The sequence below is a fragment of the Dermacentor albipictus genome, chromosome 1, assembly GCF_038994185.2.
Source record: "Dermacentor albipictus isolate Rhodes 1998 colony chromosome 1, USDA_Dalb.pri_finalv2, whole genome shotgun sequence".
NCBI lineage: Eukaryota > Metazoa > Arthropoda > Arachnida > Ixodida > Ixodidae > Dermacentor > Dermacentor albipictus.
The window spans coordinates 331,263,137-331,276,224 of record NC_091821.1 but is presented as its reverse complement, the minus strand read 5'-3'; the positions used below and the strand labels follow the sequence as shown (position 1 = coordinate 331,276,224).

General features: G+C 44.2%; 1 protein-coding gene across 2 annotated transcripts in view; it reads right to left on the bottom strand.

Annotated features, from left to right (window-relative positions):
• The window catches only part of LOC135909685 (semaphorin-2A-like), a 38,820-nt gene that overhangs the window by 1,281 nt on the left and 24,451 nt on the right, over positions 1 to 13,088 (bottom strand). For both annotated transcript variants that reach the window (XM_065441718.1, XM_065441726.1), the window contains 4 exons: positions 7,666 to 7,729; positions 6,160 to 6,518; positions 4,733 to 4,866; positions 346 to 491 (listed from right to left, as the gene is read on the bottom strand). In XM_065441718.1, coding sequence (XP_065297790.1) covers positions 346 to 491; positions 4,733 to 4,866; positions 6,160 to 6,518; positions 7,666 to 7,729 — 703 coding nt within the window. The remainder of the gene's footprint in view (positions 1 to 345; positions 492 to 4,732; positions 4,867 to 6,159; positions 6,519 to 7,665; positions 7,730 to 13,088) is intronic.

The window sequence follows — 13,088 nt, the reverse complement described above, 5'->3', positions numbered from 1 at the left end:
CAATATAACCATGAACGTTCACAGACTAGCCCCCTTCATTGCTTTACTAAAAGTACAAGTGCCTTAAGGGTGTCCCAAAGGTAAGCCCCTCACCTTCTTACGATACGCAGTCACGCAGGAGCTTGTTTTAAAGCTTGTTCCAGGTCACATGTGTTGCGATTGGCACTGTCCGACATATATTACGGCTATGAATCAACAGCCCTTCGTAAAAAAAGCTCCTTCTATAGAGCAAGGACAAGAACGAGGAAATGGGGTGCGTAGCGAAATAGCGAGCTGGTACTGAAACAAACGCATCGCGGCACAGCAGCCGAGGCAGGCTGGCTGTGTAGTTGCGCGCATACGCACCCGTTCGCCAGAGGAATGCACCGGCCGCCGTCCCAACCGCAGAAGGGGTCCCGCACGCAAGACGCGCAATTCTGGTGACTATCTCTGCAAGATTCCAGGGGGTACTGGAGAACAGCTACGTCCTTGAGCAGGTACACGCTCTTGTGCTGCAAGTGGTTCAGTTGCCGTGAGCGCAGTTAAATCGCCATTGCGCAGCCGCATAACACTCGTTCGTATTCGCCGCATAAGCTTAAGCAGTTACACAGCCGCTTTACAAACTACATGTTCTCGTAGAGTCGAATAACCTTAACATTTGTGCAGCCGATTGCACGACCTCTCCATGGGTGCCAGAAAAACGATATACAGGGTCTTTTTTTTTTAGACTACACATATTCTTTTTATTAAAAGGCTATGATAGTAGTGAACGCGACGTTCTTGCAGAGAAGTTCCTAGGCGAAGTGAACATACCTTCTTGTTAATGACGTATCACGAGGCTAATTAAAGAAAGTTAGTTCCTTATTATTGGAACCTAGAGAGCAGTTGTTTATATGACATATTTGGAGGCAGTCACACTTTATTGGAACGCTCTATTTTAATGGTCTTGAATATCGCACCTAAGTCTACATATTCATAATCAACTTACAAAGTTTATGCGAGACGCTCTCAAAACCAAGCGCGCCGGGAGAGCAGAAAATGCTGCCCCGCTATCATATCAGAAGGAAATGACATTATGAAACATCGTTCCAGCGCACAATTGAACACGGACGAGAAGAGAAGGAAGAGAATTGTGCGCTGGAACGATGTTTCATAATGCCAATCACAACCAACTAGCCCAGCTGTCCATACTTAGCAGAAGGAAAAGCACCGCGGCGACAACGCGACGAAGACTGAAACTGAACGTCGCGGCCAGTTGCGGCAAATAGTGATACGGCACGTCTTGCCTGGCAAGTATCTGCCGCCGACATGCCGTCATTCAAGTTACGCCGCACATATCGCCATGGGACGTTTTCGTCTGACGTCGCAGCAGGGCACACTCGGCTTCATGGGCCTAGAATTTCTTTCTCTATGGGCCTAAAGTAACTGCATATAGGCTCCCTTTAGTAATAGGCTCCCTAAAGGGAGCCTGTACAGTAGCTATACATGGGTGCTACAACATAAAATTATTACAATCTGTTTTTTACTCCAATCTCGTGATGTAAAGCGTAGGTAACCACGAACGCAAGCATCGGGCGGTGAACCACAGCGTTTGTTGAGCCGACCAATCAAACGCTCTCCTCGTTTGTCGGAGGCCACTTTGCTTTCAAAATGAATCGCACTGTTTATCTTGATCATTTTCGTTTTTTTTCTTTCAAATTGGCTAACAAGATGCGAGGAGCTCGTTGAAGCGGAGAAAGTGTTGTTGGAGCTGAGCTAGCGAAGTGAAAGTAGATAATCCGATGAGGAGAGTGGCGCCGGCTAGTGCGATTGGTCCGCTTCCCCTTGCTTAGCTTGCGGTGGGTGGTCGAAATTGAAGAGCGCATGCGATGGAAGTTTTAAGATCCCGCTAAAACAAATGCTCAGTGAAGAATTAAGAGCTGGAGGAGTGATGTCGTACATGTGCCGGAAGCGCTCGAAAACCTTATACTAGCTTACACGCAAAAAATTTTTTATTATACGCAAATGAATCCACGTTCCAGGCAGCTCAGAGCAGCGAGCGTTCGAGTGATTGCTAGGCAGACATGTTTTATAATTTTCGGAATGGAGCAGCCTCAGGCTACCCCTCTAATAAGGCTTATTAATACATCATTAGTGCGTACGCGTCACTTTGACGTGGTGAATTTTCGCAGTTTTGTGACGTCGCGTGACAGATCGGTTAAGTGGGTGCCGCTCGAAACGTTTTGACTTATCCCGGAAGGCTAATGCCGAAAAATAAAGGCGCAGAATCGGAAATAATTATTAATGCTAATGCACTCTATGACCCATTATTATTAGCCACAAAGTGTGCGTTATTAGCAGCAAAGTCTGTCCATCCCAGCTAGGAACTCCTCTGCGAAAAAGCCACGTTCTCCATACTCGTAGCCTGTTTATAATACAAGACGACGACAACAACGACAATAACAACGACAACAATGACGACGACGACAACAACAACAACAACAACAACAACAAAAGTTGTACATACACCTGATACATCTTGCACGCGCAAACGGGCATGAGGAAAGTATATCTCTACCGGACTGATCGATCAAAACTTCGAAAAAGAAAAAAGAAAAAGCGGTACGCTTGAACACGTGATTTATTGCAAAGCTTTCAAGTAGTACAAACACTTTTGTACTAATTTTTACGTAATGCCTAGTAACTAAATTTACGTAATAGCATTGCGTAGGCGTAACGGACAACGTGTCTCTCATTGTCACCAAATAATAACTTGGTGTAAGTAAGCTTCCCTCAGGACACTAGGAAACACAGCTTAAAATAGGCATATAGGGCTTTGGGCACTCGCTATCTAAGGGAGCTTTTCGTGAAGGTTGTATTTAATCGGCACTGAATTAACTTCGCAGACAGATTTCCATAGCGCTTCCCATTTTGACTAAATTTGATGTTGGTCTAGTTAGGCCGAGCAACGCCTGCTAAATATTCCACCACTCGTAAAACACGCTGATAATGCTTCGGAGCACATGCATGCATAAATTATTGCAAAGAGCCCCGATTAATGCACACGCTTTCAACTTTGCCTACACGTTGTTCATAATGTGTCTCTTATTTTTACCAAATCTAAAAAAAGGTGCCATCATTTTGTTCATAGAGAGCACTGGTGAAACTAACTACAAACATCATACCGTGCATGACAAGATGAGAAGAAAAGAAACACGACGATGCAGTGATTATTTAAAACACTTGTAAAAAAAGCCACTAATGTTAAAGTTTCGCAGCACATGTTAACATTCAATCTATTTGCGCTGAATTTGAATTGGGTGTCTCGTGCAATTTTTGATCACTCTGGAAAGCACTGCGGTTAACGAAAGTATGACACTCTGGAACGCTTGAATTAGTAGTTTTCTACACACGTGGTAATTACCAAGCAGAGAATAAATATTTATCGTTTGTCACTCACAGTGCACTTCCTACTTCGACGAAATATAAACGATGTGCCTCGCGCGGTTCATCGAGAAAATTGAGGAAAAGAGTTACACGCCTCGCACATGACACGTGAAAATTGGCAGAATACGACTGTTCAGTAATTACTTTCAAAATATATTATTACCCTTAACATTTCAAACTTTTGCTCAGCGTCATCCACAGAGAGTGCCCCTATTTCCTCTAAGTATGAAATTTGTGCCGTTTTTGATCCCTCCAGAGAAGCGAGGAAACTTCGTAAACGTTTCATAACGTCTGTAAACGTTTCGTAAACGTCTCTAAAGGGGTCGAAAACGAGGTTTTAGCAATTTCTATTTAACCCCGAACACGCCCTTGAAAAGTTGCATGCATATCACCCGTACTATTTTCCACATTTCTTAAAAATATAAACTTCATGAATGATCAAATTTTTACCGAAAATTATGAAAACAGGTGTGTAACGTTTTTGAGCGCTCCTAGTCGCGCTAAAAGCTTTGCTGCAAAATTCAGGTGACCTCCTTCAGAAGCTCACTTCGTAATTGACAAAACAATTCATATCGTCGAATGAAGATAGACCTGCGTGAAGTGTGTGATCGTTCTAACAACTAAGCTACGAAGGCGTCTAGTAGTTAAATGGCAGTGCGAGGACACTGACCTGTATCTGAAAGCACAGTCGCAAGGAAATAATGAAACGAGCTTGCTGGGCTCTTAAAGCATTGCTCTTTTTTTTTTGGGGGGGGGGGGGCAGCGCCAACGCTTCGGTAATGATCATGTTCACCTTCCGTGGAGTAACGTATGACTCCCCTGCAGCATATACCAGTGTCACTTTTCTTTTCTTCAAGTGAAAGTAGCCCCGCTAGTCTGCACTAAGCCAAACACTTTTGGTTAAAGCACTGAGCGTGCCCACGCGCATGCAAAAAGAAGTCGTATGTGATTGAACGCTCTACTAAAATCTATGCTCTCAAGCTAAAAAAGAAAAAAGGCTATTTAAATTACACCATCGCCGAAACGTAACTACAAACCTTGGTGAAAGCCTTCTCAACGAGCTACATGAAAAACATTCGATTTATGAACTGACAGAAACATGACTTCGTGGTAGGGTGTTAGATGCAATTATGTTGCTGATGTTGCAGTGGTCGCATTCTTTAAACCCCACTGATGCTTTCTTGAGTTCTCCATATGCGATGGCCATAACGACAGTTAGGCATATAGCTGACAAGCAACAAAAACAGGTTTCAGCGTTCTCATTTTTTAAGTACGCTAGCTAGCTGGGCGAGTCGATGTATTTTCGGGGCTCGGTGTGATCACGTACCTTCAAGGAAACTAGCACTTTCTGTATAGGCTGTCTTCTCGTGGTCACGTTAAAGGTGTCCACAAGTTGGGCAGGGGCGGGGGTCTGGCCCTCGGGTGCATTTTCTCCGGCAATCTTCAGCAGTAAGCCGTCAGCTGTAAATAGGGAATGCTAGTAATCTTATTCTATACATCGCGCACTCATTACTCTTTTCTTTCTTATTTATTAGTTCACCGTTGGCAACATGTGTGCGCTTGCAGAGCGTACACAAAGCGACTCCCATTAACAATGAGAAAAACAAAGTCAAAATTGCACGAACGAGTCTCGCGAGGATAATTCACCCCGGGATCCTCGGAAGAAGTGACGATCGCGCTTGGCCTCGCACACGCTGATGCCCGGTACGTCCTCACCGACTCAAAAACTGCGCTCCTAAATTTTGCACGAGGACGAGTCCATGAAACCGCGTTCCCAGCTCGCCCTCCACAAACCCGCCCCGCCATGTGGAACTGATCTGGGTGCTTGCGCACTCTAGGAACCCCGGCAACGAAGCCGCCAATAACCACGACCGAGGTCTCATCAACCGGGCGGCGGCGGAATCGGAGTTGAGCTCTTCCCGGGAGCGCATGCACTCGCTCAGCGAGCTGACCCAGGCAGATCACGCCCAAGGCCAGCTGCAACGTTACTACAGATGAATAAATTGCAGAGGAGGACATCATTTGGTAAAACAAAGAAATCAATTTATTCCCTCATTAAGCTAATTACCTTATTTAGTAAAAGCTTTACAGCATATATGTTTATATCGGAAAGTTGAAGGGAATTGCCATGAAAGTTTATTTAGTGGTTTCTAGATTTCAACATGGCCATATAGCCCGAAACAACTGGCGTCAAATTATCTGTTTAATTTATCTGATCACGCGTCGCGAAGCTATGCTCTTCGTGTGCAACCCTTGCGTGACATAGAAGTGTGACGTAGAGTGAATGTGTTGTCGCACTTCCCTCCACGACGAGCTGGTTCCGACAGTCGCGTTGCGCAACTCTCGATTGGACGCATGCGCACCTCAGCGACACGTGGGGGGGCAGATCACATTATCGCGTGGCATGGCGAAGCCTTATTTGAGGCCGCCCTAGTGCCAGAACTACGATTTAATTATGAGGTCCGCCGTAGCAGGGGACATAGCATTAGGTATGACTATGCTTGGGGTCGTTTAACTGCCGGAATCGAATCCGCGACCTCGAGAGCTCAGAAGTGCAACCGCCATGTAGCCACCGGACTACCGCGGTGGGCACGTTGAAAACTATCACTGGAATTCAGCACCTACACCTACACCTAAGCATAGCTGCTGCTGCTCGCGCAATCCGCAGCCGGCTGCTCGAACACGTTAGACAATTTCGATTCACACCATACGTCGATGACACTGTGAAAAAGAAAGAAGTTGCAGAAGCCTTACCCGTGGCCACATAGCAGATGACCCAGGAGCCCCATGAGGTATCCAGTACGAAGGCGGCCAAGGAGCGGAACTTGAGTCCGGCGCGTTCAAAGAACGGTCGTCCGTGACGCTGACTCGGCGTGTCGGTAAGGAGCGGGTGCTCGGCCACGAATCGAACGGTGTCGTCGGACAGCTTCCGAGAGTCGGACGGGCAGCCGCCCGCGGCGGCTGTTCCCGGGTATGTGGCGACGGGCGGAGTTATGGGCCTGCTCACCGAATACTTGTCGCGCACCTTCAGCTCGAAGAAAGTGGTGCCTTCGAAGGACTTCTCGATGTCTCGCATGCGGAAAGCGCACACGGCGGATTCCGGGTAGCCGCGACTAGGAAGACGGAGGGACGGCAACAATCCCGTTAAACGGCTGACCTTCGCAAAACGTGCTGTATACGTGTCACCCTTTGTGCGGCTGCAGTTCAGTGGACACTATAGGGAAACGCCGAGTCAGTATGTAATGGTGATGCATTCTTTCAAAACTACCAGAGGAGAGAATGATGGCCATGCTTCATTGCTTTCTTAATTTCGCACCGAAAGGTCAGCGCCCCTGCATCGGTGTAACCTTATGGATTTCAAAGTATTTTCTCGTATTTGGGCCATTACGCGGCGCATGGCATATTCTCAAAACTTGCAATGTCCAGTCTTTGGGTCTTTTAGATTACAGTGAATTCCATCGTCGATTAGGCACGAGCGAACTCTGTCAAAATCTATGACGTGATGGAGAGATGGTACGAGAACTTAAGGCGGCGATGCCACCTGTTTTTCTTTTCTGCGGATTTTGTGGCTTCTCAAATCGCCTCCTACAGTGGAGCTGTCTTTCTTTCTTTTTGTCTGTGCGTGTGCATCTTCGCGTGCGCATGTACGTTTGCGTGTGTGTGTGTGTGTGTTTATTTGTGTATGTTTAGGTTGTAGATCGATAACTCATTTGTACAAACCAGTTCATTTTCCCTTTAGTGTCCTTCAAGCAAACGTTCATAGTCAGCTGCCCCAGAACGCCCTTATACTCCACCTCACAAGCCGTTTGCAGCAGCGTGGAAGCTGCAAGACTCCTTAGCCAATAGGAAGGCCGAACGCTCCCTCAAGATTTGTTCATCCGCACCACGTCGTCTGCTCAGTGGCTGCTGATTTCGCGGTATACGACCTGCATGCGCCAAGGTTCCAACATTCCACGTACCTCTGTAGCATATCATGTACCAAGCAAAAACAAAACTCTCTGATACCGCGATTAATCAGGCAGTTGAGCCCGGAGCTATAGTCTGCCGCGCAAGAATACTGCCTGTGTACGCTTCATACCTTCGGCAGTTGTGCAAACGACTTGTGAGGGGCAGCATAACCCACCCGCTTGCATTTAACACTCGATGGAACAAGTTGTAGGTTCAGCAGCACGACGGATATCGCCCATTTTTGCGCATTTTGCAAATGGCAGACCGCAGGTCGACGCGCATGCTACGTGTTTTGTTGAGTTATATACTCACGTGAGTGTGACGAAAACGCCAAATAGCACACCTCCGTCCAAGTTTGGAACCCAGAAGGAATCAACTGCGAAAATCGATCCACCAAAACAAACGAATGCATAATCCATGACGTTTTTTGATAGTGTTTTCGCCCCGTAATGACGAGTACAGTAGATAGTTGTTTAAAGGGTGTTCTTAAGGCCAAGCAAGTAAAATTCAACAATGGCACAATAATAAAGAAAAGACAACGGCTGAATTTGCGCGTACATCATAACTTCTCTACGCTGAAAAACACTCACCACTGCGCTTTATTTTTATTTTATTTTTGCACTGCAGACTTCAGAATGCCGAAAAAGGAAGTACAATCAAATACCAGTACACACCGAGTGAGCTTTTAGGGTCCAAAATAAATGACAGATTTGCTGACAGTTTTGCGACAGAAAAATGGGACATTCATATAGTAAAGCTATAACCGTGATATTAACATATGCTGCTCGCTTACAATTGAACGATCATGCAAGTTACTGTTAAAAAAAATGTAGGTATGCAACAGTTCAATAAAGTAATAGAGCAAAAAGAAATAAAAGGATGTCCTTTTTTTGACAGCCTTTTCCCTCAACTAGAAAACAGAAAAGGCAATAAAAATTGTCTCACTGCTAAAACTTCGAAATTTTAAAGTATTTCCACAAAAGCATTCTCCCTGTCTATACACTTACTTTTCGCGACAACCGCGAGTACTGACAGCCGTATAAACAGACATGGCGAACGGTCGCCGGGTTTAGAGTCGTTGGAAATAGCTCAGAAATTGTTTTGCAGTTTTCAAAATCCATCCAAGCTGGAAAACATCTCAAACGCTGTCGCGGCATGCGTCTTTCAACGCTCGGCAAGTCGATTTCAAATTTCATTCTTTTTATCCATCCGCATTGTGCAGTCTAACATTGGCAAAAAAATTGCGACCAACGTTATCATTTTCCTGAGGCGGCCAGATGTATTCTATCAGCACACATTGACGCGCGACAAGTTGGAATCCACAGAAACGCGTTACGTTGTTACGACGCAAGCCTGTATTTGTAGCAGACTAAGGAACGTGTATTTGGGCCTACGCACTGCTTAGAGACTAGTGGAGGTGTGCGAATAATGGAACATTTCGAATAACAAATCGAATAGTCACTATTCGTGACTCCAACTATTTTTTGAATACGTTTCAAATATTTTAAAACATCAACTGTGCCCAAATAAACGCGAAATTGGAGATAAATTACAGTAACTGTTTACCCCCGCGGGCATAGCATAGACATAAAACATGACAATTGCGTAGTGGAGCAGGCTACTCGTCGCTCAAGTAGCCGTAGATGATAGTTTGTAAAGCAGTCATTCGCCCTCTCTGAAGAGCCCTGTTCATGCGAAGAAACTACTTGTTTGCTCCTAATGTTCCATTTGTGCTTTTAATAAACAACACTTCATAACGTACTATGTAATGTATTAAACTTGAACACTTTAAGAGTACTGACATGTGGACACCGATTCATATTAATTCTGATAATGGTTATTCATTATTCAAAAACTGTTCGAAAAGTATTCGATATTCGATTCGCTTCTGGCGCTATTCGATTCGTATTCGATGCGGTCTCAAAAATACCTATTCGCACACCCCTCGAAACTAGCCACGGGGATATTGCTCATCGCAAGCCCGTGTAACTGCGCGTAAAAGGCGTTCCGATAATTTATTTCCTGCTTTGCGTGCCAGTTTATACTGATAGCACGTCATCTCGCGCGGTAGTCGTCATTTGGCCGTCGAGAAAAAAAAAGAGCCTTAATAATTCAAATTAAAAAAAAAGCATTGCTTCCAACTGCCAAGATCAAAGAAGCTGGATAACTTACGGACAACATACAGCCCCTTTCCTCCCCCCCCCCCTCCAGCCGCCCCAACACAATAATAATATACCCTACTTCTGAATATGCCATAATTAAGGGTGGGCGAATATTCTAAGTTTCGAATACGAACAGAGTATCTCACATTAACTATTCGTATTGGTATTCGAAAAGGAACTATCGGGCATTTTCGAATATCCGAAACTTTTGGGCAGTAGTGGTTGCGGCTGTGTGCAATTCCTGATCCTTGTGTTGCTTTGTCCAGTTGGCAAATCTAATCTGCATGGTTCACTGGGCAGCCCTGCTAGGCTGTTACTGTATCCACGGCACGTGCACACCTTCGAGCTACGTCACGGAACTTCAGCTACAGCGTTCGCCATCTATTAGACAACAAGCTCTACCAAAAGGCCATCGCTTGCCGTTGCTCGTCAAGTTGGGCAGCAGTGGTTGCGGCTGTGTGCATGTACGGATCCTTGTGTTGCTCCGTGTCCAGGTTCGTTGCTTTTTTGTGCACTTGATTCTGTATTGCGCTTTTGCCCTTATCCAATGATACCTCTATATTGTGTTTACTTTTGCATTGCTGAACTTGAGCATGCCGACCTGAACAAGCAAAGGAATTGCAGGCTGTTCGTGAGGAGGTTGCAGAACTGAAGACTACCTTAGTGATGTTCAATGACATCTGTGAATGGTGTGAAAAATGAAAATGAGGCACTGACCAAAGAAAACAAGGTCTTGAGAGATGAAAATAAGAAACTTGGCAAACTAATGTGTGATCTCGAACAATATTCGCAACTCAATAATGTTGAGCTAAAAGGCATCCCCGAGTCAAAAGGCGAAGTCTGCCTGGCGGTCGTCCAAACTATTGGTGAGAAGATTGGTTGCCCAATCGCTAATGTAGATATAGACACTGCACAACAGGTGCCCCGAAAAATGGAAGTCGCATTATTGCGCCATTCTGTTCGCGAAGCCGAGTTCACTAAAAAGGCAAGAAAGGCGCGGCTCTCTACCGAGGACATACGGTTTGCCCAGAGAACAGGCCCCAAACTTGTGTATGCGAGTAATCGCCTCACGCCAGAGCGAAAACGCCTGTTTGCGCAGGCACTTGCGCTTAAAAGAGCCCACCAGTGGAAAAACCTCTGGAACGATGATTGCACAATCAAAGCTCGCATGACCGATGACAGCGGCGTGTTTCGAATTGCTTGTGCAGAAGACATTTGTATCTTCAGATAAAGAAGATGCCGTTTCTCATTTTAAGCCGACCTTAAATCACCATGGCTATCTACACGTGCCAAGAAACGATAAATTTGTCACACGAAAAGTCATCCGCATTATCGCTTCTGCACCTAAACATACGCAGTCTTGGGAAACTTGATCATTCATTCTCTATCATGTGTTTGTCTGAAACGTGGTTATTTTACAACGAAGACAACTTGTATGGATTATCAGGTTATCATTCTGAATATTGTAATCGCGAATTGTGTCGTGTAGATGGCAGTGCCGTAATTGTAAACTTGTCCTCAACTTACGCGCGTAGCCTTGATATTAGATTTAAAAATATCCCCTGTGAATCTGGTTGGCTTAAATTTAATCATAGTGTTATACCAATTAACAGTCGTAACATCATCGTGGCTTCCATTTATCGGTAACCTTGATCTTCGCATCCAGAATTCTGCAGTCAGTTAAGCAACATTCCTAATAACTTGGTAATAAAAAAATAATGAATGAATGTTTGATATTTAATAGCGCAAGGGCCAAGTATGGCCAAAGAGCGCCATGCCCATGGTAATGAGTTCGCAGTGTAGTTATGAGTTCTATGAAGTCGGTGGCTCGTGGCTGTAAAGGGGGCTTAAAAATAGTCGCTCTAAAGTGAAATAGAGTCGGTATAGTAAGATTATGGCGATGACAGGTAATAGAAAATAAGAACATCGTTATATCTGGTGATATTATTATTAGCATCATCAGTCCTGACAGTGCATCATGTTTAAAGTATATGTACTGTTTATACAGCTTTGGCTTTTCTTCGCATATTTCAGCTCCAACTACGAATAATTTACTGGGCTCCAGTACACTAATAGATCATATTATTTCCAACATTTCATCTGGTCACATTGCAGGAGTGGCAGCTAATTGCATTAAAGACCATAATCCCATTTTTTGCACCTTAGACGTTAAAGATATACAGAGTAATAATATATTGCCAAAGCGACGATTTGACTCCGTCCATTTTGTGCAGTTAATTCGTGCGTTCGACGACTGCAGATGTTCACCAGGTCGTCACATCACTCAAGACTACTGAACACTGAACATCACTGAACACTGGCTTAGACCACATTGACACTTGTAAAGTAAAACTAATTTCGCATGAAATATCGTCAGTTTTGGCATTAATCAATAACAAACTATTTTGTGCAGGGGTATTTGCGAGCTGTCTTAAAGCTGGTAGTATAGTTCCTGTTTTCAAGAAAGGTGATCAGATTTCAGTAGGGAATTACAGGCCAATTTGTATCCTTCAGTTTTTTTATGTCATTGAAAAGCTTTTCTACACTAGACTAATGCGCTATTTTAAGAAATTTAACCACTTGTGTCCTCAGCAATTCGGATTCCGCCAAGGATATTCAACCGAACTGGCACTTTAACTTTAACTTTAACTTTAACTTTAACTTTAACTGAAGAAAGCAAGCAAGTTATTGTGAAAGGTCAAATTGTGGGTTCTGTATTCCTCCATCTGACGAAGGCATTCGTCACTAAACTAAACTTTATTTGAGACTACTTGAGTAACCGGCCTCATATCGTACAGGTTCATGGCCACCTCTTATCTTCTAAGCTAATTCACATAGGAGTCCCACAGGAATCAATTCTAGGCCCACTTTTAGCACTGATGTTTACTAATGACCTACCCACTGTTATTGCTATGACCAAGTGCATACTTTACGCTGATGACCCGACCACCTTTACATCCACTAAATCAATTGCCACACTCCAATCCAACTTTAACACCGACCTAAACAAAATTACTTTATGGTGCCAAAATAATCATCTCTACATTAATCCAACTAAAACCACATTTATGGTGTTCCATTGCCAAAGAAATTCAATCGACGTTCCACTTTCTGTTCACATTGATGATTACGTCACACAGGTTTCGAACGAAGCGTGGTTACTCGGTGTCATCTTAGATAATGAACTAAAATTTCATGGACACGCCCGATCACTTGCAGAAAAGATTGCATTTGGCATCCACATTATTGTCAAGACAAGAACTTATTTTCCACCTGAGATCATACGATCTTTGTATTTCGCTTATATTCATAGCCATCTTTCGTATTGTGTATCGTCATGAGCCGATAGGCATTCTACGCATATTGTGAAGGTCTGCAGTGACTTCAAAACCAAGCTATGAGACTAATGACTTTCAGCCCATTTGATTTGTCCTGCAGGTCACTGTTTCCTAAACTTAACATTCTCTCGTTATTCCGTCAGAAACTATCCGTAATTGCATATAAGCTCATCACACGCAACATGTTCATTGAATGTATTGATCCTGAACACATTACTAATAACAACAGTATCCG